Source organism: Chanodichthys erythropterus, chromosome 10 (assembly GCF_024489055.1).
Source record: "Chanodichthys erythropterus isolate Z2021 chromosome 10, ASM2448905v1, whole genome shotgun sequence".
In the NCBI taxonomy this organism is placed as follows: Eukaryota; Metazoa; Chordata; class Actinopteri; order Cypriniformes; family Xenocyprididae; genus Chanodichthys; species Chanodichthys erythropterus.
Window position 1 is genome coordinate 45,336,422 of NC_090230.1, and position 25,274 is coordinate 45,361,695.

At 36.8% G+C, this 25,274-nt stretch overlaps 2 protein-coding genes and 1 long non-coding RNA gene across 3 annotated transcripts; 2 read left to right on the forward strand and 1 right to left on the reverse strand.

The window, feature by feature from the left end:
• Positions 1 to 5,964: 5,964 nt before the first annotated feature.
• Positions 5,965 to 12,724, reverse strand: wdr74 (WD repeat domain 74). The gene is made up of 10 exons (XM_067399297.1): positions 12,604 to 12,724; positions 12,337 to 12,443; positions 12,126 to 12,250; positions 11,942 to 12,005; positions 9,651 to 9,794; positions 9,456 to 9,557; positions 7,594 to 7,750; positions 7,215 to 7,357; positions 6,944 to 6,997; positions 5,965 to 6,776 (listed from the first exon to the last, which is right to left on the reverse strand). The coding sequence occupies exons 1-10, from the start codon at positions 12,662 to 12,664 to the stop codon at positions 6,603 to 6,605; spliced, it is 1,131 nt and encodes a 376-aa protein (XP_067255398.1). The 5' UTR covers positions 12,665 to 12,724; the 3' UTR covers positions 5,965 to 6,602.
• Positions 12,725 to 12,891: 167 nt separating this feature from the next.
• Positions 12,892 to 17,246, forward strand: LOC137028983 (uncharacterized). The gene is made up of 3 exons (XR_010896242.1): positions 12,892 to 13,047; positions 16,309 to 16,472; positions 17,130 to 17,246. It is a non-coding gene; the product is annotated as an uncharacterized lncRNA (long non-coding RNA).
• A 415-nt stretch (positions 17,247 to 17,661) lies between these two features.
• cnih2 (cornichon family AMPA receptor auxiliary protein 2) lies at positions 17,662 to 24,962 on the forward strand. Its single transcript, XM_067399298.1, has 6 exons — positions 17,662 to 17,806; positions 20,095 to 20,163; positions 20,354 to 20,401; positions 21,689 to 21,801; positions 21,886 to 22,029; positions 23,095 to 24,962. The coding sequence occupies exons 1-6, from the start codon at positions 17,726 to 17,728 to the stop codon at positions 23,120 to 23,122; spliced, it is 483 nt and encodes a 160-aa protein (XP_067255399.1). The 5' UTR covers positions 17,662 to 17,725; the 3' UTR covers positions 23,123 to 24,962.
• Positions 24,963 to 25,274: the final 312 nt, after the last annotated feature.

The following is a 25,274-nucleotide window of genomic DNA, read 5'->3' on the forward strand; positions in this document are numbered from 1 at the left end:
CAGAGCTTAATGTTCTTCGAGAGTCAGAAAGGGATGCAGACAAACAAACTTTTTCAAAAAAAAAAAAAATTATATATATATATATATATATATATATATATATATATATATATATATATATATATATATATATATATATATATATATATATATATATATATTTATTTATTATTTTATAATTATTTTTTTTAAATCAGTAATCAATTAATATTTTTTATCTGCCATGCTTGTTCAACCTAGATGCAATTCACTGGCTGAAAGCTTAATTGTGTAATCTTAGAGCTATGTGTAAATATAAGACTCCCCTGACCTTTCAGGGGGGAAACTCTGGGCAAAACACAAATAAAAGTGAAAGAAGTCTGATATTTACAGGAAATTGGCATTGGATTCAGGTTGTTTGTGATATTATTTTGTTAGTGAGGCTTTCTTTTCAATGGCTCATGACTAAAGGAATGTTGACACTAATTCTAGAAGAAGGGAAGGTCCACACCACACTTATAATGATAATGACACACTTTCAGAACATTTTTTTTTTGAGCCAACCAGAATCCAGCTTGATTATTTAAAGCAGCAGATGACAACAATTGCAGCTTGAGCTTATAATAAATAGCTCCCTAGTTCAGGACAATCAATTAGCTCCCTAGTTCACTCAAAACATGGTTTGTTCATTAAACGTAATTGAATTAAGGAAAACTTTTCCACACAATTAAGTTCATACAACAAGAAGAAGTCCATTTAAACAAATAATATTTTTGTTGAACAAACTTAATCAATTTAGATTCTATTATTAGAAAATTAAATGTTGAGTTAACTTAATTAAATTAAGGAAGACAATTCCATAAAAGTGAATTATATTTTTCCAACAAAAAATAATTTGTTTGGACTGATTTTTTGTAGTCTTGTTATATGAACTTAAATTCATCAAGTTATTGTGGTTACCATTGTGGTGAGGAGTGCAGCTTGTGCTTAGGCAACCCGATCTCATGGCAATTCATACGTGTTTCACGTATTCAAATTTGAATGTTTTTTGCTAAATCGTACGTATTTTACGAGTTGCCAAATTCGTATGAATTCATACAAATGACCTACCCCTAACCCAGCCCTAAACCTACCCGTCACTGGGGTTTAGACAAATTGTATGAATTCATCCGACTGAGGTCATACGAATTCATACAAATTAGCAACCTCATAAAATACGTATGAATTGGTCATGAGATAGCGTTGGCTTAGGTTGTGGGTAGTCTCACAAAGCCAGACCTTCGGACTGACGGCAGAAGGTCTCTATCGCAGCTTTCATTGGCTAAGGACTGCCCAAGCGGACGTTTGACTGACATGTAACGCAACCAGACAAAGTTCGTTTTGTTCCACATCATGTTTAGGGGCGTGAAAATGTAAAGTCGATGTCCCTACAATAACAGACTGGCATGCATCTAAAAATGATTAATTCAAGAGCGTTGTGCAAGTTTACTGCAACAATGGAGCCACAAACTTCACAGTTTTAAAAAGCTCACACTTTTTAAAAATCCAGCGTTTAGTTAAAACACAACCGCGTTCTTCTTCCATGAAGGGGTTTAGCTTCACAGCATTTGTTTCCAGGCGGACCATTAAAGAACGTGACACATGCGTCTCCCGGTCATCCATTCAACCAACCAGATGACGACTTTGAAACTCCCGAAGTGTTTCCAGATAAGTGTGGCATCGGCATATGCATCAGACGTTCAGCCAGCGGTCTGTGGGTGTGACGTCTGAGGCTAGGTTGTGGGTAGATGATGTGCACATGAGAGTTCCATGACTGGAAGCATGTGATCGTTGTAAATATTTTTATTGTTATAATTCTTGGTGTGAACAACACTGATTTAAGTCATGACAACATTGATTTTGAAAAACTGTGTAAAAATGTTTATATGAAATGTATGCAAATGTGACAAAAAACATTTAAGAAATAATGTATATGATGAAAACAGTGAAACCTGTAAGATACATTTAATATTTAAAAAGAAAATATTTAAAATTAATTGAATGTTCAAAATGAAATTAAATACAGTATAAATCAAATAAACATAAATCATGTTTTAATAGTTAGCAACATCAAAAATAAATACATACATGCTATTTAGCCCAACATTTATGCAGTGTCCTGCATTCTCTGTGCAATTCAGTGTGTGTTTAGTAGGATAAACAGGACAGTGGCCTACAGAACTGACAGGCAGCTGGACTGCAAACACTGGCTGTCAATTCATAGGTCATCATCCTGTGTCCTAGACCCTGGGTTAAACATGCTTTCTGCTAGTATAGATGTACAGTTGCAGTCAAATATTAAGTATTAAATTAAATCAGAATAAAAACATTAGGACTTTATATTCCTTGTTCACTTAAAAGAAGCAGTAATGTAGAAATTAGGCAGATATCGGTGACTATAGGTGACTATCTGCACGCAACAGCAGCTCCACTGGAAGACACAATCCTTCCACATGGAGTTGCTGTTACAACCAGTCAGCACCGAATCTTTGGAGTGCCCCCTCTGGACAGGAAGGCACTTATACTTATTAAAACAAACCATACAGGGTAGTTTTCTATTAAAAAAAAAATAAAAAAGGGAAGAGGAAAGCCTGGTTCCACCTGAAATGAAAGCATAGAAGACAGAGTTAGATCCGGATTCAGACAAGGGCTAATGACTGCTATTAAGAACATGTGAGAGTTCCTCTGTTGGCTCATGACTTTGACCTCTTGTTTCTTTCTCATCTTTATGACATGCCATAGACTCCATTATTGGCCAACAGCATGTCCAAAGTGCCAAGACTGATCTTGATAACAGCAATTTTATGACGGCAGTCAACATAAGGGTACTCGGCAGAATTTGTGTGTGGTCTGAGAGAAATAAGGGTGTGTCGCTCAATCATTTATATACCTTTATGTCTTAATTTTGTGCATATCACTTCCTTTTAGTCGTGAGTTACCCATCCCACGTTCTCTATCATGTTCTTTCTCTTGGTTTCTTAGTTTATATCATATTTTAGACTTTGCCTTGCCGTAAACCTCCCACTGCACCTTGCTACCTTTGGAAAAACAGCATAATAAAGTAATTAAAGGGGGCACACATCGCATGAGTCAGTCTGTGTTATCTGCTCCCGTTATCATCTTGTGAATCCACCATTTTCTTTCTCATCCCTGTGCCGTATCCAACATTTGTGTAGGGTGAGAGAAAATCAATGGCATGAACTCATGAAGGTGGTTGATTTTTAACACAATTCCCAATTGCCGTACTTGATATTGGAGCAAGTCACATGTATTTTATCAAATCTACTTTGTAGAAAAGATGTGACATTAGATTGTGATTAAACTACTATTTATTTGCATTTGAACACCAGTACCATTTATTGAAGATATTTTAAAAGAAACTACCCTTTTTGATTTATAAGACCCTGTTCTTGGAAAATACTCTTTCAAATGCTTGAAGGCCGAGCGCAAGCCTTTTGCATTCTTTTCTTAACCACTTTAAAAGTATTAGCTTTACTTTGTTAGACAATGCAGGTATATTTACATTAGAATATTAATCTAGCCTTTCACAAGCAAACAGACGTGAATCAGCGTAATTGCAGAGGCAAGGCAATGATGAATGTTTTTTACATACATATATTTATACAAAATCTTAAAAATTACACATGTTTCATGTTCCTCACATTGGTACATACATCTTTATTTTCAGTAAAGAGTTAGGCTACTTACCTCCACAGTTCTTCCTCGTGGGAGTCCAGTTTTTTGGAGCTTGACAAATCAAAAAAAATGAGAAAGAATTTAAACTAAAGAAAAGTTATATAAAAATGGAGATTAAAGAATTAACAGAAGCAAAGCAAAAATATCTCTGTTTAAAAATTTGAAAAGGAACTGAAACCAGCAAAGATAGTTACAGCACAACGAGAGAGTCAACAGGTGAGAGGGGTGCGTCTGGTCAGCAGTGCTATGTCAGGCCGAGAGAGGCCAGTTTAAAAGTGATTTGAAGTTGAAGCTTAGTTAATAATTATACTCCTCGTCAATATTTAACATCTTTTTGGCCCTGCCCCTCAATCCAACATCCTGGACTCCTATGGACTTACACACAGGCTAGCTCAGGACCTTATTTTGTAACATTTTAGGTACATTTATATTTTTAAAACATTTCAAAGCAGCACATTTTATTAAAATTGTCTAACAAATGTTGTGGGCCAAACAGATATCCAAATCAGAAGTCTTGCCAGATTACTATAAACACAATAAACCACTAGAGGGCGTCACGGTTTAGCTTTATTTTTTAGTTTTATTATTTACAATGTTGAACATAGAATCAGACCATTGTTTGTTGCCAATCACAAGTCTTATTTTTGCAACATATGGCTGTTTTCGCCCACTGTGAGTTGCTAAGGCTTGATTTATAAATCAGCAAATGTGTGATGTCTTAATTACTGGTAATAGCACAGCATGAGGTAATGCTGCATGATTAGAATAGATAAAGTAGACTATGGACTCTAAACATTGATCAAAGAATGAAACAAGGCTTTATAACAGGATAATAAAATACTCATGAGTGAGGGTTAATTATTGTCATTGTTGGGTTAAAGAGCACAGAAGTGCACACTGTGTGAAGGAATTTCGATTGTCAAACACAAGAATGGCGTGTAAATTAATGTACCAATACAAAATACTCCATCTAAGCACATAATATTGTACCTCAGGCAGGTGGAGATCTGGAATTAGATGGTTGAAATTTGTTTCTTGTGATGTTAAGAGTTTTGAGACTGGACTTCCAGAAGAAGATTGCAGTCACAATCTAACATTTTACTCAAGATGTTGGAAAAGGCAAAAATAATTATAGGCCTATATGATAAATATATTTCAGTACGTGTAATATAATGGGGTGGTTGTGTATTTGGGGTTAGTATCAGCTATTTCCCTCACTCTAAAGGAGGAAATCATGAGGAAATGAAATCTTTCCAGTGGTTATGACCTTGTTACCGCACACAGGGTCAAACCACAAACATGCAATATTTTATGGGTTTCAAAATTTACCAGAACCATACAGGAAATTCTGAGGCTGTTGTCCTGAATATAAAGTCACACTTCAGATTTTATAATCGCAAGTCAGCAGTCAGGAATACTGCCCTTTCCACCCTCGTGTTGTCATACTTCTTCATCCCCATGTATATTTTATGCCCTTTGCTCTTCAGCTCCTTGAAAATGTTTCCTTGTGTAATTATATGTCATGTCAGAAATGTCACTTATTAGATGCACTAAACACCCTAAAAATCTTACATATGGAAACCACGTCATCCCTTGAACATTGCTGTCTATATCAGATCTATACATTTGATTGCAGAATCTTGGACAGAATGTTCAATAAATAACCTTTATTTGATTCCTCGGTTATAACACCACTGTAACGTCAAATGTTACATTTTTTAAACAGAGATTCATCCTCTAAGCATGCTCAAAATAAATCAGTTATTTGCTACTAATTCTCTCATTTACAAAGTCGATAGTTTCAATGCTTACCAAGATGTTCCTAATCTTATCAGAGGCTGGTATAGGGTGTGTTTAAGTGTGCATAACGCAATGTGTTATACGCACCCACACAAACACAGTCATTCACGGTCAAGTCAAGGTCTTTAGACCAGCACAGATTCATGCTTCTCTTTTTACTTCAGTAGAATGCAGCTCAAATTCATTTTTGAAAGGGATACTGTACACAGGCCTTGGGAAAGAATGTTAACATCACATAAAGTAGCATTGTAAAGCACATAACAGACCAAAAAACAAAAAAAAAAACATAACATGTAACAGACCAACAATTTTTTATCAGATTTCTGTGGTAACTATTTTCTGAAGTGCACACTTTCTTCAAGTATGTGACAGTTTGCTGTTCAGTTGACTCAATGTGAGTCAACTGAACATAATTGGAACTTAATGAAAAAACAAAGACAAAGCTGTGCTACAGACTCTTTTAATTCTGTTCAATTCAGAATTACAGTGATAGATGGGACAAGTTGGTTTTGTTTTTACATAAAGAGGTTAATTTGTTCCATCTCAATGGAATTTTAACATTTTCACATATTAAAAAGGTAATCTGAATATCACATTTCAGATCATTTAATGTTCAAATCCACTTCATGGGCCAAAATGATGACCCTATATACACTATATATTGTATATGTATGGCTTAAAGGGATAGTTCACCCAAAAATGAAAATTCTGTCATCATTTACTCATCCTCAAGTTGTTCCAAACCTTTATGAATTTCTTTCTTCTGCTGAAAACAAAAGAAGATACTTTGAAGAATGTTGGAAACCAGACCATTGACTTCCATAGTATAAAAAATATATTATGGAAGTACATGGAGTCCATTAACTGTTCGGTTACCAACATTCTTCAAAATATCTACTTTTGTGTTCAGCAGAAGAAAGAAATTCACACAGGTTTATAACAATTTGAAGGTAAGTAAATGATGACAATTTTCATTTTTGGGTGAACTATCCTCTATCAGGTTTAAGTTTCTTTTTGCAAACTTCTGATACAGTTTTACATCAACAGTGTATAAAATAATAAAAATGTCCTTTATAAATCACTCAACATCACTTTTTCACTAGTTTTCTTTTCTTTTTTCCATCTGCCCCAATAACTGTTGTTTCGCCTTTCTGGGCGGCCCTCTTTTTTGTCTTCTCCGTCACTGTTTCCATGGTATCCCAAACCTCATCCTCCTCTGCTTTCACCTCCTCTACATCTCCAGAAACATCAGGACTTGATGACTGAAAGAGAACAGCACATAAAGAGTCATATGATTGACAAAGTCATTAGGATGCAGTATAAAGTCATCAGCGAGAAAGCAACTTCCACAGTTATTACTGTTGATAGGCAGTTACATAAAAGCAAATCATCAAAATGATGCTCCCTCTGACACCGAACCACCGCTTACCTCCAGTTCTCTGCTAGAGAGTAGCACACAATTGAGTCGTGACTTCAGATATACCTGCAAAGAGAAAATATGTTCATAAAATTACCATTTACACAAACATGACACTGAGTGGGAGGCACTTATGATTATATGGTGTATGCAACCAGATGGAAATAAGAGGAGAGGGGCTATGCAGAAATCAAAGTATACGGAAACAACAGCAGAAAGAAAGAGACAGATGAAGTGCAGTGAGAATGGAGAAAGAAACCTGGTTTCTTGTGCATTCATATACCTTGTGTTGTAAGGAACGGTCCTCCAGGCTGTGTACTCGAAGAAAACGATCTAAACCACAAGAGGCCACCAATGGGAGGGAAGGATGGCACTGCAACCCCCGCACTGCCCCTGCCAGACCCTTAAGACACCCACGCACGAGCCCTGCAGGCAAATAGAGAAGAAAATGGGGTCAGACAAAACAACACTCTCAGGAGTTCAATAATATTACAGTGCATATGTGGAGAACGGCTGGCCAAATACATCTTTTATACTTGGAACATACACAGATCTAGGACAAAAACCCCAAGCAATGGACTTTCAGTTCAAAACAACTGCTTTTGTGCAGATCCAAGCCTGCCTAAGAGAAAAAATAAACAGAGCATCCACCTACTGCTTACCTTTCCGGAGGTCAAGGATGGCGAGCTCTCCGTGAGTGTTGCCCACGACCACTGTGCCCTGGCTGGCAGGAAGAGAGAGCGCTGTGAGCGGGTACTCTCCAAACTGAGCCTCCATCACCGGCCTCCTCTGAGATGTCGAGGGGTCGTACACGCGCACCTGCCGGAGGAGCAGAACAAAGGAGGCAAGATATTTTGAGTTATGTTTGATCACAGATGTTTACCGTAAGACACAAAGGAAGGCATGAATAAATAAAATAGCAAAGGGCACGGGCCAGAAAGAAAAAGATGGTTGGCTCACAATACTTATGAAAATTTGTCAATTATATTCTGAAAAAGCTGTTAAATCTAAATAACAAGATAACCATTTTTGGGTAAGACCTATACTCCATGTTGAAGTGGCAACCAATCAGCTACAAACTGAAGGTTGAGGCCATGACACAGCAAGGCAATGGTCAGCCGCCTGCCAACGCCAGGCCATTGTTGAGCGTCTGTCAGCTTAGTTTTTGCGGAGTGTTCAGCGCTGTTGGTGGCTTTTTGGCCGATTGAGCATATTGAATCAGCATCATTCAGCATCAGCGGCATCAGTGAGAGAGAACTCTGATTGGCTGTTCAGCTTTATAGCACACCAGTGCACAAGAAGAAAAGCAATGTGATTAAAGGGTGCAAATGAGGAAGTCAGGAGGGCAAATTTTTGGCCCAGACGGACACAATGCAACCCATGAACACAGTTGGCTTTCATTGCCGATAGTTCTTTGATGTCAGTTTGGTGTGGCATGGCCTTTACACTTTACACAAGCAACATAAAAAAAAAAATAAAGGTGCCCTAGATTCAAAAATTGAATTTACCTCGGCATAGTTGAATAACAAGAGTTCAGTACATGGAAAAGACATACAGTGAGTCTCAAACTCCATTGTTTCCTCCTTCTTATTTAAATCTCATTTGTTTAAAAGACCTCCGAAGAACAGGCGAATCTCAACATAACACCGACTGTTACATAACAGTCGGGGTGTACGCCCCCAATATCCATTTTGAGGGTTATATTAGCTGTATGAACTTTTTTTATGTTGTTTAAGGCAAGTGTGAGCTCTTGGGGCGTGGAGCACCAGATTTAAAGAGCCACACACCCTGAATCTGCTCATTTCTAATTATGCCCCCAAATAGGCATTTAAAAAAATTAATTAAAAAAAATCTATGGGGTATTTTGAGCTGAAGCTTCACAGACACAGTCAGGGGACACATTAGACTTATATTACATCTTTTAAAAAAAAGTTCTAGGGCACCTTTAAACTAAAATTCATTGGTATGATTTTATATAGATTATTTTACGTGATTGACAACTGTATAGGGTTAAAACTAAAAGATTACTTTGAATTGATATATTAGAAAGCCATACATGCCAGTTTTTGATGAAACAGCTAGAATTCATTTAAATACACACCCGTTCAAAAGTTTGGGGTCAGTAAGATTTTTTTTATTAATATTTTTATTAAGCAAGGACGCATTAAATTGATCAAAACTGACTGTAAAAACAATGTTACTAAGGATAAGATTTCAAATAAATGCTGTTCTTTTGAACTTTCTATTCATCAAATATTCAAGGAAAAAAATTATATGCGTGCATGCATGTACATGTATAATTTATTAGATGAAATAAATACAGCCTTGCTGAGAATAACAAACTTTCTTCAAAAACATTTTTTTAAATCTTACCGACCCTAAACTCGAACGGAAGTGTACATGAATTAATTTGTTCACTGAAAAAAAAAATTAACGTGATTTTTCCAAGTAAATAATTTTACAGCATATGAAACCACAGCAGACAAGTATGAATGGATAAAGTCAGAGAAGTGGTTTGACAAACCTGATGGTGTCCAGTACATGTGACTATTTTATCTGAATCTGGGATAAAGCCGATGTCTCTCACCCACACAGGCACTCGCATATCCAACCAGTCATGGGCTACCTGATGGATTGAAGAAAAAAGAACAGGTTTGTAACAGTCATCATAAACTAGTGAGTGCTGAAAAATTTATAGTTTTTTCCTCTTCTGCCTTACATTTTTGGCTGTGAATATTGGCTTATCTGGTCTCTCCAGATCCCAGACTTTCAGCGGATTCTCCTTACCCCCTGTAGCCACACGATGGCACTGTGACGGGTTCTGCCGCATCCTGCAAATTCCATTCCCAACATTTACCTCAACCTATGAACAAAGACAGATGAGGTTGGTTGAGGATTTGATTTACTATAAGTCCACAAAATTATCATAGAGATGAAGAGATCATCATACATTATTCAAACCTAATCTACAATTCAAACAATAGAAGCAGGGCCCACTCGTTCAAAGAGTTTAATCTGAATCAGAATGGTCCTGATTTGGAAATTCTATGTTTTGCTATCCAGGGTCAGGTAGTCCATTTTTCTTTTGTGCCGGTTTTTCAAAGCAACACTGGATTGGATCATCCGGATACAGATACAAACTTAACCAGATTACCAAATCTGGATTTCCAGTGCTCTAATGAGTCTACTGCTACATCCAAAAACTCGCCTAGAAAACTAGAGAGCGTTTAGTGAAAACGAAGCGAATATTTCTACAATAGTAATTTCTCGCTAGAAATTACATTAAAAGTGGAAAACGTTAAAAACGGAAGACGTACATTTACACACAAACTGACCACCAACCGCAACTTTCAGATGCCATCTTTATTTCTTATCTTAACTGTCGCAGAATGGAAAGCACAGGATTGTGGGATATCAAAGGTAGCGATGGATGCATCTATGCTGCCTCCAAAAATCGATCAGCTGAAGGTATCTCAGGAGACAGGAAGTGAAGCAAACATTGGATTTGGACATGCCTTGATGCCTTCCTTCCTTGGAATGCATCCTCCGAAGGCAGCATTTTTAAGATTTTGGACGCAGCCTACGTATCACAGGGCAGGCTACTAGATATATAGATATATGTAAGCTGCATCTGAAATCTTAAAAATGCTACCTTCAGAGGAGGAGATATATATATATATATTTTATATAAACAACAGAGTGTCGCTTTATGTGTTTTTATTTGAGCAGACAGAAAACAGTACAATAAAACAATACAAAATCCCCTTCAATTTAATTTAAATTTAATTTTAATTTTTAAAAAAAAAATGTTTACAGTCAGACTCCTCCTGTGACCCACAAAAAATAAATAAAAATCAACAAGTTTACACACAATAAGGACTTTTAATTGGTCAATCTCTGAAGCTTGTGCCATAATTAATTTACAAGAATAAATGTCTGTTAAAATTAAATATATTGTTATTGTTTGGTACTGACAGCTGTTTTGATGATAATATTATAAGGATTTTTTTTATCTTTACTGTACTGAAAGCATTAATAGGTAACCTAATGACTAATCTACTTTACCACTGTAAAAGTTAAACAAATCAAAAGACGGCACAATTACGTCAGCATAGCTGCTCAACTCATCTTTCAGTCACTACCGGAGGTGTCACAACAAACGCAACATGTTCCGCGACTCAGTGTCAGTGTTTCGCGACAATGTCAGTGGCACATGTCACAAGTTTTAAGTGACACATGCCACTATCCACTGCACTGGCACATGACCATGAAGACCAGATGTGCCACCGGATGCGTCACTAAGCACAGCGACATGTGCCATTTCTCTTCTGTACATCAGATATCATGTCACTTAATGTTAAAACTGCTGCTGAATTTTCAAGATTTGACCAATCCGATAATGCAAATTTCTTCTGAACAACTAGACCAAAAGCATACCAAAGGAAACCATTTCAGTTCATGTTAATAATCTTATTCTTCACTCAGTTTGGCAGGTATTTGACAAATAATATGGACAAACTTTTTTCAAGATTTTAGGTTAAGACTTATATTACTGTACAAGGGAAGATTCATATTTCTAGAAGCTGATGATTGATGTCCATTTCATTCATCTTTTCCCCCAGTTTCTAACATTTTATTTACAGTTAATACTCGTGCAGTATGACAGTTTTTTTTTTTAATACAATAATTCTTAGTAGTATATAATTTATTAATATAATGGCATAAAACTGCATGTACGATAATTATAAAAAAATCAAGTGGTGCTCACTGCAGAGTTAAATGATGTCCAGCTCCACCTCTGTGGATGGAATGGGTGGAGGGATAGAGTAATGGGTAGAGTTATGGTGTGGTTGGACCTTTTAGCTCCACCCATTAAGCCCAGAAAGGAGGGGGGGCTAGACTTCACGCTCCACCCATGGCTCTGCAGCCTCTCAAAGATTTTTTTAAATAGCTTTAAATAAAATAATATATCATGTTACACTCTAGGACACTGAAATCACACTGACTTACTGTGTCTGTACTGCCTTCCTTCCACACCTTCAGCAGCCCTGACTCCACACACGTGATCAAAGAACTGGAAAAGGGGGAAGAAAATGCATCATTCCTACAGTACATTAACACAAACCGATAAAACAGCTAGTAATTCATCAGCCTCACTCAGCAGAGACAAGCATAACATGATATTGGCAACCACCTGTCAGTGACAGCAAGTCCTGTGAATCTGCCCTGTGAAGCATCCCCACACTCTCTGGTCGCCGTGAAGATCCCCTTATCTGTGCTGAAAGTTTTCACAGTGCCGTTCACACTGCCCACTAAAACCTGCAAAGGCACGCACACATAGACAACGTCTTTCAGAAACTAAATCATGATGATGAGGTCTGCAACTCCAGTTCTCTCTTTCTCACCTCTGATTCGTGAGGGTCTCCCCATGCCATCACACAAACCTCCTGATCCCGACTCAAGCAGCTCATCTCACAGAAGTTAAACGCCTGCTTTTTGCTGATACTCACCCCTTGAGGTGAAATATGGATATGAACAAGTCATTAGTAAGGTGGCCCTCAAGAAAATTAAATGGCAGGTCTGTGGTGCCAACTCACGTGTACCTTACATGGCTAATAGAAAAGTGAACAATGTGGCGACAAAGAGACAAGAAACTCCAAACAGTACTTTACCTTTTAATATTCCAGTTTCGGATCCAAGCCATATTGAGCATATTTGACTTTTAGCATCCATTTAAAAGGGATATGTGATTTTATATTTACCAATAAAAAAAAACGTCCACGCTACTGTCGCACACAAGTCCGTCCGGGTGTAACGCGCAAACCAAGTATATTTAGTTCCGCTCCCCACCAAAAGTATATTCACAGACGACACAGTTCAGTGCGAGTTGTAAAGCCATTATATTTAATACAGTTCGATAAAAACATTATAAACTATCTCTATATGGATTTTCCCCACATATAAAATATTCATTTTTTTTCCCACTTACACACAAAAGAAGATATTAGGCAGAATTTTAGGGACTGTACAGCAGTCACTCTTTGCAACTTTTTCCGTGCAATGGAAAGAGAATGTAATTCAACCGAACATCTCCTTTAGTTTGCAACAACATGAGGGTGAGTAAATTAATAATACATAAGCTAATCTTCATGTTTGGGTGAAGTCGTCATTTAATATTGCTGTAAGCAGTGGTTCTCAACCTTTCTGACTCCAAGGTATTTCTGATACATGCTATAATTTAATAGCTGCTCATTTTCATAATTTTATTTACAGAAACTAGGAGTGGCAATATATTAAAAGAATGCATAATACTTTTTTTAGATAACTTTGGAACTACATGTCAACTAACGTTACCATTACATATTAGTAGGCCTAATGTTTGCTAAATGTCGGCTAAATATCTGCTAACACTTTATTGACACCCCAAAGACATTCTACATATTATTAGTAACTTTGCAAGTACATGTCAAATTATTCTACTAACCCTAACCTAATATTCTACTAATACTCTAATGAGAGTTAGTTGATATGTTGTTGGAAATTAATTAGTTGACATGTAGTTGCAAAGTTAGTTGGTAGAGTGTAGTTAGTAGAATGTCTAAAGTAGAATAGCGAAATAAAGCGTTACCAAAGAATGAAATTAAATAATTATAAATAATTTAAATAATTAAATTTCACAATCCCAATAACTGAATGTTCTTCAAGGATTACGCTTTTTATTATCAATGAATTTACATGACTTTTATAGTTTGTGATTGCAGGGTTTTTATATAGTAATTTTGATTACATTTCCAGCTCTAGAAATCACACTTTTTAAAATTCCTTCATACAGTATATCTTTTCTTTACTTTATTTATTTATAAAGGGACCATGTACAATTTTTAACATAAATGTTTCCATTCCATGCATTGTACCGGATTTAGCTAAAAGCTAATTTTCACCCGCATGAAAAGCCTGGTTCTTAAATAAAAATGGCATTTGTTAAGGGAATGAATCTGAGTTGCAGTAGCCTTAACATGGATAGAGGAGAGAGTGTGAAAGAATCCACCAGATGGTACTCTTGGACTCCATTTGAAGAGCATATACATGTCATGATGGAAATATCTGTCAAAGGTGTTATATGAGCTTTAGGATATTTAGGGGTCCAAGCACCCCTACATTTTTTCCTGAATGCTTGAGTCAAACCCTACAAAATTCCTGTCATTCTTTTCTATAAAATTTTCAGTATTCCCAAAAACCTACTTTTGTAAACTCCTCCTTAGCTATTCATCCAATCTTCACCAACTTTGTATATAAAGCATATATTATATTATAGACTATGCTGGCAAAACATTGTGAAAAGAATTTTGATACATAGAATTGTTGCAAAGATAATAGCAAATTAAATTGTCTGGCATTACGCATTTTAACAAATTGGTGAAACTTCCACAATGTCCACACTTCACAAAACTTGGTAGACATGGACAACAAGGCATTCCTAGTAAATATGCCATTTTTAATGAATTTTGATAATCGGATAACCACAGTTTTTACAAAATCAGCCAATTATATCAATGGGAATGAATGATGTAATACTAATGTTGTTTACCAGAGGGATAGCAAAACAAATCCTTTTACGTCTCATAGTTTAAAATCTGTGTAAATGGTTCAAAAGATTGACTTGAGATTAATTATAGTTTCATAAAGTTTTACAAAGTATAAGTGTAATAAATATGTGATCTCCAAATTACTTTTAATTAATTAATTATTTTCTTAATTTTATATTAACCTAATGATATTAAAAATACATTTGTCAAGTTGATAGACATGACTGAATGTATTGCTGTCCAATTAAAATGAAGAGACAAAATTATTTGTCTATTTTAACATAGTACATAGAATAATATTTCCACAAAGAGACAGCCATTGTATCACTGTATCGTCAATGTACATACCATTGGTGCTTGGACCCCGATAATTGCCACTTGCGGCTATATTTGTCACTGTTCCTGGAAAACGGAGAACGCAGTATATATTGCTGTGGTAATGTAAGCAATAAAAGCAAATCAGAAGCCTTAATACTGGAATGATTCAGTCTCTTCTTCCTGCGGAGTATGTCAATCAAGTTTCAATATTTCCCACGCTTTAAAGAACACGCAGTAAACAAAGATGGAGACATTGTGGGGATTATTTGGAAACATAGCTGATGAGAGAAGAAAAATAACTTTCCCAGGGAATATTTATGTAAATGAGGTGGCGGAACTGTTCAAAGGGGTGATACATTACTATATAAACTTTTTTATATGTAGGCTTTCTACAATTTAAAAAAAAAAAAAAAAAAAAAAAGGAAATAATATTAATATTATTATATCATGGAACTTAAAGTGGATTTTTTTTAAATTGTTTTAAAATGTCCAAGCCTGGAAAAGTAATGCAATGTAATAAAATAAATGTTATAAATCGTGGAAATGTCTAAAGCAATGTATACATTTTTATCTCACTGTATAATTTGTACAAAAATAGATTTGTATCATTTAATCTAATAATAATAATAATAATAATAATAGGCCTAATCTATTCATTCCCATAACTGTATCTGATGTAGAAATAACAACAACAAAAAAACACCATAACTATAAAATCATTAAAAAAAATCATAATAGTTGTCATGAACAACTGGAAATTAAATGGAACATTTATGGAATTTGGGGGAACCCTGTGAAAAGAGAAAACAGATTGAAATAAAATAACTCTCTTCTGCTTTTGATCTCTGAAAATATGACTGCAGATTTGACTAAAAAGAAGCAAATCTTTCTTCATCTCTGTTGCAGTGGCAGATGCTTTCATGAAGAAAGTACAGGTAACATTGTGTGAGAGAGAGACAGTAAGAGAATAAAAGAGGGAGGGAGAGTGAGAGACAAACAAGGGAAGCCAAAAAAGAAAAGACTCGGAGCTCCCTCTGCCCCCTCATATCTCTCCAGGGAATGAGAGAGTAGGGCAGAAAATACAGGGACGGAGGAAGAGAAGACTGTTGAATGCAGTTGAGCAGCGCATTAAGAGGTAATAACATCACATTTTTATTATAATCAAAGAGATGGAGGCGAGAGAGAAGGGCTTTTCCATTGCTTCTGCTTTTGAGATCAAATACCAGCGGGGAATGCTTGAATTCATAAAAAAAACCAAAAAAAAACAGAGAGGCAGAGAAGGAATGAGAGCGAGAGAAAGCGAAGGGGAAATGGGTAAGGCAGATGGAGGGAGGAAAAAGAGAAAAACGCTTAATTAAGTGTCAGACTTCAGAAAGCTGTGCGGGATCAAAAGCGTGAGATAAAACAGAAAAAATATGGCCAGCACATTCATACATGTTTCGCTTCTTTCTGCTGTTTCATACCTGCTCGCAGAGCACCCAGCAGCCAATGAGAGACTGTGATGGGACCGACACTGACATCCAGAGCAAAGCAGACCAGAGATTTCTGACATGGTGTCGACCCAGATTGATGGGAGGAAAATGAGGGGAGAGAGGAAAGATGTAGACAGACTTGCGCCGCTGCTTCAGAAAACACAGGTAAACGCTTATGTTCTTACATACTGTCATGCAGCGCAGCTAACTTAGTTAACCATTCTTCACCGTCGTTTTGAATGCTTTGTTTATTCATGTTTACACTGTTTAGAAGGATTGAAGGATTTACAGCTTTGTTATGGATTCATGCACAAAACTAGCACATTTTACTTTTTTTTTTTTTTAGGATTCATTCCATCAGCCAAATCCAGCAGTAAATATTTTAAACAAATGCAGTAGTATCTTAGAAATGCACATGTCTACAAAGCCTTGTCTAGATTACTTTGGAAAATAAGTTTGATATATAACTGTAAAAAACTGGTTTTTGTTGCAAATCCATATTAAGTGAGTTTTAAAGTCATATGATGCTCAAATTCTTTTTGACTTTCATTGTCATTAATTTGTTCATGTATTCATAATAAATCCACAATACCAAATCATTAGCACTTAAAACCAATCAACTGCCTGTCATTCTAAGAGAGCATATAAATCATTGCAAGACCTGTCGATTAGATATGTGTCCTGTTATTGATTGAAATGACAACACTATAGCAGTTAAAATATGTCTAATTGTAATTACTGTTCAACAATCATTCATCAAGCTTGGGTGAACACATTCAGCCATTCTTTACTTCGTAACTCGAATCAATGTCTCTTTTTCAGATCCTATACCGAGGACATTCATCTTCCGATGTGCCCACAAGATATTTTTTAAGGTGTTCTGCTGTAAATAAGGTGTTTGGACCCAGTGTGCAGCACTAATCTTAGAGACGGGGGAGGGGAGTGATTCTCCACATACATACAAACCCCCCTCTGCCAATCAGAGAGAAAGACAGAGAGAGAGAAGGAGAGCAAGTGAAGGAACAGTGGATACGGCAGAGAGTGTGAAAAGAGGAAACAGCTCTAGCAGTTATCTTAGGTGGACAGAGAGAAAGAATTACACACACGGTCCAGCCACGAGTTACAAGGCGCTTCAGCCAGCGGAGGCGGATAACCAGCCAGGCGCCTCATATCTGCAGCTCCAGACCAAGAAGATTCCTCTGTAATTCTCTCCCGACTTCATCCTAAGCTGGACCGCAAGCTTTAAGACGAGGGATAGAGAGAGACATAAGAAGAGGAAAGTGCTTCGCAACTTCCTTGAAGGGGGCGAGAGTGAGGGCAACGCAGTAAAGCGAGAGACAGAGAGAGAGAGAGAGCAGGGGAAGATTCCCCCTCGCCCTCTCTCGACCCAGATCACCGTCAGGCTGGCAGGAACAGCCATGGCCTTCACCTTTGCGGCCTTTTGCTACATGTTAACACTCGTGTTATGCGCTGCTCTCATCTTCTTCGTCATCTGGCAGGTACGTTTTGAACTGTCTGTAGTTTTACGCCCTACTATGTGAATGTGTACCTGTAACACTGTCACACTTCCATTTCATTTGGCATCGGAATCCATGTCATCGCCAAGTCTGAATGCGTGAGTGTGAATATGTGTGCGCGTGTCTTCGTGCCAGTTTTTTGAGCGCAGAGACTGGTGTGTGTCTGTCCAAGATGTCTCCCCTGCCCTTAACAAGAGGCCTTATCCATGAGGTGAATACAAATCGTGGCAGTTATTATTAGAGCAGACATTCTGAGTCAGGGATGATTAATGATTTACAGAACAAGTAGACGGATACAAAAGACAAAACGGAGGAAGGCGGGAGTCTCACCTGTGTGTATATGGACTCAAACATACACGCATACAGTCAAGGATGTAAACGAAAATCTTACGAAACCTCAAGAATGGTTATATTTCACCTGAAAAATGGAAAGAAATTATATTTTGCCTAAAGAAATTGCATTGTATTTTTAGGACCGTTAAAGACTTTGTAATTGAGATAGAAATTAAGAACATTTTTAAATATATAAATAAATATCTGTGCTCACACACACACACACACACGTATATATACAGTCAAACCAAAATTCATTCAGACACCATGAACATTTCATTTATTAATACAGTTTATTCAATATAGTTTAAAAAAATGCTAATAAAATATGACAAGTGTGTCAGAAAACATTCATCTTAATTATGTCAGATAACACTTAAGCAAAACAAGGTCAGGTCAAAGTGTCTGAATAATTTTTGGTTCCAAATTTTTATCAGTTTTACTGGTAGTCCACTGTATGAAGAATTTTTGGGTATAATATGTCATAGTTTACTTTATTTTGCTATCTTCACTTATATAAATGAACTATAGTGTCCTGCACCCACTAGTAAAAAAAAAATTTACAATTTGGTTTGACTGTACATACATAAGGAATTTGCCTTTAACTAAATGTTGTATTATAGTATTTTTTATTAAAAATACAAGACAAAAAAACTATATTACATTAATGACAGTTTTATAAGAATCACAGTATAATGGAAATTAAATGCTTTAAATGCTTTATGGCGATGAATGTTTTTGGGGATAATGTCATGAAAATATGTTACAATAATATTAATATATTACATATAAAATTCCAAAAAAATGTTAATTTCAAAAATATAATCCATCCATTCTCCAAACCGCTTATCCTCTATAGGGTCGTGGGTTCAAAAATAATTCAAAAATGAATTCTTTTTAACTTTCCTTAACCAAAACGTAATTTCTTATTTTTCCTCTTTTGATATTGGGGTGTAATGTGACTTAGACATGTTTTAGTGAGATTCACCGCTGCACACATAAACACACAGAGCGAGCGCTGAAGAGGAAGAGGTCAACAGCTCATTTGAACTCTTCTGGTTGTTCTGTGCCAGCCCACTGTCTGTAGAATCACAAATGAAATTTGCACAGTCGCCGCCAGAGACCTCAACATCATCTGTATTCTTCATATTAGAGGCGGCATTCTCGCAAAAGCCAACAGCAGACAGACACAATGGCCCTGAACTGTTAAAATCTGTCTGAAACACTAAAACACCAGAGATCAATGGGAGCAGAGGTTTCAACACCTAAAACACAAGCCCTGAATACCAAACAAGAAGTCGAGGATATTTTCAGATTGGCAGTAGACTGCAGACCTTACGTGTAAGACGTTCAAAGGGCCATTAAGAAACAGACTTGAAATGACTGAGCATTGACTAATGGCAGGAGTGGGAGAGATTCTAAACATGAGTCATTTGGTGCGAGTGTGTGTGTGTGTAAATGTATTTGAGTGAAGGAGAGAGCATGGAGACAGAGAGTGGGGGAGGCTGAGAGTCTGTGTATGAGTGCATGCCGGCGAGAAACCATGTTATTGAGAATGCTTATCAAACCGTAATTTCGTTCTGACACCCCATCCCCCTTTCCTCTCCTTCTCCCCCCATCTTTGTATGGCTCTCAGCCAATAAGAATGTGAACTCACTTCTATAGTAACCATGACGCCCGCTTAGGGGCTCGTTCGGTCACCATGGCAACTGCATCTGTTTACAGAGAACGAAGTGGCAGGAGATATGGATCTATAAGGGGAAAAGGAAGGAGGAGAGAACACAGCTTGAAGCTGTAGGAATTGCTTGAGAAATGTGGAAAATTAAAGATAAAAAGGATGGTTCAACCATTCGGCATGCTCTCTAACCCCCAAAATGTCAAGTGGTTTTGTTGAAATGCTCACGTAACACAAAATTTTTTGTTTGTTTCTCCTCAAGATTATTGCGTTTGATGAGCTGCGCACAGACTTCAAAAACCCCATCGATCAGAGCAACCCCACAAGAGCGGTAAGGCTTTTCTTAGATCACGATTCCTTTCACTCAGCATCCCAACTGTGAACAGCGGGTTTCAGAGAAACTCTCTGCCATACGTGCATATATGTGAACACACGCAGCAACATGCATCCATGCTGCACGGTTACAAAACAGTTGAAGCGCGCTGCTAGAAAGCTTATTGCGTTCTTCTGTATTTCCTCAGAGAGAAAGAATATTGAACATCGAGAGAATCTGCAACCTCCTCCGAAAGGTGAGTGAAGCTGTGGTAGATCACTTCAAGTGTAAACATATCTAAGGTGGGAAGGACATGAAAGAGAAGTCCTTAAAAACAGCTATTTTCAAACTTTAAAGAAGGGACGCTGGCCGATACCCTTGCATAAGCTGACCATTTTAACTAAAAATTAAAATCAGTTGTTTTAAATGCTACAAGTGGATTTAGGCATCATTATATTATAATACACAGTATGACAAATGGATTTATAAAGATTACATTAACCATGTTTTTAAATGATTAGTGCTATTAAAGATTAACTTGAAGCGAGCAGATGACACCATTATCCAATAATATCTGATAATGATAAATGATAAAATAATAATAATTATGCATATAATACTGATGCAATTTAATTCAAAATGTTGGGGTCAGTATGTTTTGGTTTTTTTAAAGAAATTAATATTATTCAGCAAGGATGCCTTAAATTGTTCAAAAGTGACAGTAAAGAGATTTATAGTGTAACAAAAGATTTAAATTTCAAATAAATAATGTGCTGTTAAAGAAAGAAAACATGCATCACAGTTTCCACAAAAATATTAAGCAACTGTTTTTTTAACATTGATAATAATAAGATGATAATTTTTAATATATAAAGATAATAATAATAATGTTTCTTGTGCACCATATCAGCATATTAGAATGATTTCTGAAGGATCATGTGACCGGAGTAATGATGCTGCAAATTCACCTTTGCATCACAGGAATAAATTAGATTTTAAAATAAATAAAAATATATATTTTTTAAATATTTAAATTCACAGTTTTACTTTTTTTAATGTATTTTTGATCAAATAAATGCAGTCTTGGTGAGCATAAGAGAGTTCTTTCAAAAAACATTTAAAAAAAAATTCAGACCCCAAACTTTTTAACAGTAGTATATCATGCATCCATATTTGAATAGTTATAAATGCCATGAAAATGCAGTTTTTTTAAACACCTTCTCAGAGACCCTCTAGAGAGTATCTTCAGAGCACTAGGGGTCAACGAACCCCTGAATGAAAACCTTGGTTAATAACATTCTGTTTCTCTCAAACAAACCCACAAAATGGGTTTCAACTTCCTTTCTTCCTGAAAGTGGCATCACTTTACCTCTTTTCTTTTCTTTACCCCCATTGCTTTCCTGGCTTGGTATTTGGAGGCACACTCATGCACATAAACAATCAGAATTGAATATGCAAATGATGACGCACTTCTGATGAATATACATATTCTTGCTTACAGACATGACGAGTACTTGAATCTATCCTTAACTCTGTCTTCCAGCTGGTGGTACCAGAGTATTCCATCCACGGGCTGTTCTGTCTGATGTTCATGTGTGCAGGGGAGTGGGTAACTCTGGGCCTTAACATCCCACTGCTGCTCTATCACCTCTGGAGGTACAAACTGTTCCTCACATTTACTTAACTGAAATTTCAAAATGGGTCCCCTGGAGTAATTCCCTTTCGCTTTTTCTCCCTCAGGTTTTTCCATCGTCCTGCAGATGGGTCTGAGGTTATGTATGATCCAGTGAGTGTGATGAATGCAGACATCCTGAATTATTGCCAAAAAGAGTCCTGGTGCAAACTAGGTTTCTACCTTCTCTCCTTTTTCTACTATCTGTACAGGTAAACTCTCTTCATTCATTCACCTTTTACCCATTTAAATATGTTTGGATTTTATTAACGGAATTGCTATTACTGTGGCTCATACTATGTATAGATATGTATCTGAACAAACCCATCCCATACAATTTGTACTTCGCATGACATAATTTGAAATTAATGTTCCCTCAAAGAGATTGGACTTCATTTATAATAAAATAGGTAGATCTTTTGGCTTGTACCTTTACGGAAGCACCCAGGACAACCTAGTAACCGCCTAGAACACCCTAGAAACCAAATAACAACCACTCAGAAGAACACCTTAGAAACTGCAAAACAACACCCTCTCATCCTCATCATCCTCTCTCACTTCTTCTTCCTTGCCTTGCCTGTACGTAACAATAACGTACAGGCAAGGCAAGGAAGAAGAAGTGAGAGAGGATGATCTAATTGCAGCACACTTAAACTTTTATTAAACAAAACAAACACAGATTCCAAAATACAGAGAGACTGAAACATAACCGCTAAGGAACAACAATGCAGGACAAGGAACTGAAAAAAACTGAGGGCTTAGATACACAGGCTAAATGAGAAACTGAACAAGACACAGGTGAATATAATTAATTAACCAATGATTAACCATAGTAACAAAGGACATAATCAGAAACTAAGGAAATCAAGCAAACAGAAACTAAACATAAGAAGGAAACGCAGGAACCACAAAATAAAAGTCCACAAACAGAACATAACCGTTACAAATCGAATCAATGCTATAATCTGGATAATATAAATAAAATAATATACATCTACTGTTCAAAAGTTGTGTGTCAGTAAGATTTTTCACCAGACTTTGTTCAAAAACATTAAAAAACACCAAACTTTTGAATCTCATTAACAAAATCTGAAGAATGAGGAATTAACCATTCTGAAATCATTATCTACATACTGTATTCTTTGTAAGGTATATCAATATTTGAGATGTCACTAGCAAGTGTTCGTCACAGAATGTCTTTCTTAAAGTCTTTTATCAAAGATGGTGAAGGTTAGTACATCTCTCTTAATTCGTTTCTCTCCGTGTCTCTTTTGCAGTATGGTGTATGCTTTGGTCAGCTTCTAAGTGATCAAATGAAGGACAGAGGACTATGAAAGGAAGGAGAGAAACGACAAAGCAAAGACCGAACTATGTCGTGCTCACCTCTCCCTCATCCACAGACCTTGTTCAGCTCCTCCTCAGATCTCCTGGGTGGGGATGGACGATGGACAGATGTAGAAAAAGCTCAAGACAAGGAGGCATTTAAAGCCATCAATGCTGCCTCAATCACTGCCATTAAAAAAAAGAAGAGTGGAGAGGTGGACCAAAAGAAAACGAGTGCAATAGAGAGATATATGGTGAACAAAAGACTCAGGCAGTGTAGATGTTTTGTAACACCGTTTAATTTCTCAAGGGCTGCTGAAAATTTCCGCTGCTCATAGCAACAACTCGTCGGTTCTTAATGTCTACGAAGAGACACTTAATGTGCTACCGAGACCATTACAGAATGTGTTACCTTGAATTTCAAATCAATAGACCGTGGACTTTTTATGTTGCGACGTCTTTCTCATCAGAAACTTGTTATGTCAAAGTATTTAATAACTGCTAAGTATTTGCTATTTCAGTATTTGTGGTAGATACATATAAATGTACCCTGTATGTAGAGGTACGATATAATAATTGATCAAATTACGAATATATGGCTCAGTTGTTGCAGTTCGGTCAGGGTAGTTCTATTAGTGTCCTTAAAGTATTTTTTACGCAAAATCAGATGGTGAAGTTTACACTTAAACATTTCAAAGCAAATCAACCAATGAGATAAATATCACAAGCCGGAGAAACTGTTTGAGCAGCATAGCATCTGAGGACTGACACCCGATGATTCGGATTCATCCATCATGGGCTGCGGTGAGGACGAGCAGAACGGCAGACTCTTAATTGAGACGGGCGTGCAGGACGGGCCGTACCGGAGGGAAGAGAGCTCTGACCCCAACCTCTGCCGGAGTTCAAATACTCGATAGACTGTGACGAATCATAAAAGCACTTTTGGAATGCCAACAGATGAACTGTAGCAAACAACAGAGGAAGACTCATTTGCGTTGAGTGGGCTGATGTGCGTGAGACAGCCGAACACAGCAGGCCGTGATGTAGATGATGGAGACACTGGTGTCGGTAACGTTCGCCCATGATGCTTCTGACAACGGACTGATGATGTTGTCATGACCACGATGACGATGGTCTCACATCAAATACGAACTTTTCAGGCAATCTTCTGTGTCGTTAGACTATATACAACATTTACCGCCACTCTGTTCTGTGTATCATAGGGCCTCTCGATTTGCCTCACCTGGAGTTCCTGTGTTGTGCTGTGTCCATCAGTCTGCTAAACAAGTAGAATAATGATTATTTAACTAAGCTGTGTGTACTTCTGGCTTTGTAGATGAATAGAGTGGCCGAGCGTATCACTCCTGAGCCTCTGCACTAGCTAGAATGGCTTCATTATGACACTTACGCACGCACACACACACTTCAAATTTCAGTACAATAAGCGAGTCATTTAATAACGATACAGCAACATCTGGTTCAAACTCCTCTTTCCATCTTGGCTTTGACTTGATGTACCATGTACCCTCAAAAATGTGAATATATACCCTAGACAATCGCTATTAGCACAGGAATGTGGGCAGAAAGACAACTGACTAGGGTCTTCATTATAGACGTCATCACTGAATGTCTTTTTGTGATTAATATAGTTCACATGCAGTATCTACATTTAAGAATACCTGCATGATAATGTCTTTTATACATGATACATTAATGTACGCTACAGCACCTTTGGTAACTTTACGGTTTGTGTTCAGTTGAATACAACCGAATATCTTATATACTCCAAAAGCAATTCCACATGTTCTAATAAAACGATGTTGCCGACAAAAGAAAGTGTTGTTGATTTGCATTTTGGGGCGGGAAGTAAATATACACTACTGTTAAAAAATTTAGAGGAAAAAAAAAGAAAATTGAAGGGATGCATTAACTATAGTTCAAAAGTGACATTTACGTTGTTACAAAATATCTATATATTTTTTTAAAAATGCTGTTATTTTAAACTTTGTATTCATCAACATTGATAATAATCATAATAATAATAGATGTTTATTGAGCACCAAATCAGCATATTAGAATGATTTCTAAAGGATCATGTGACACTGGAGACTGGAAATTCAGCTTTGCGTCACAG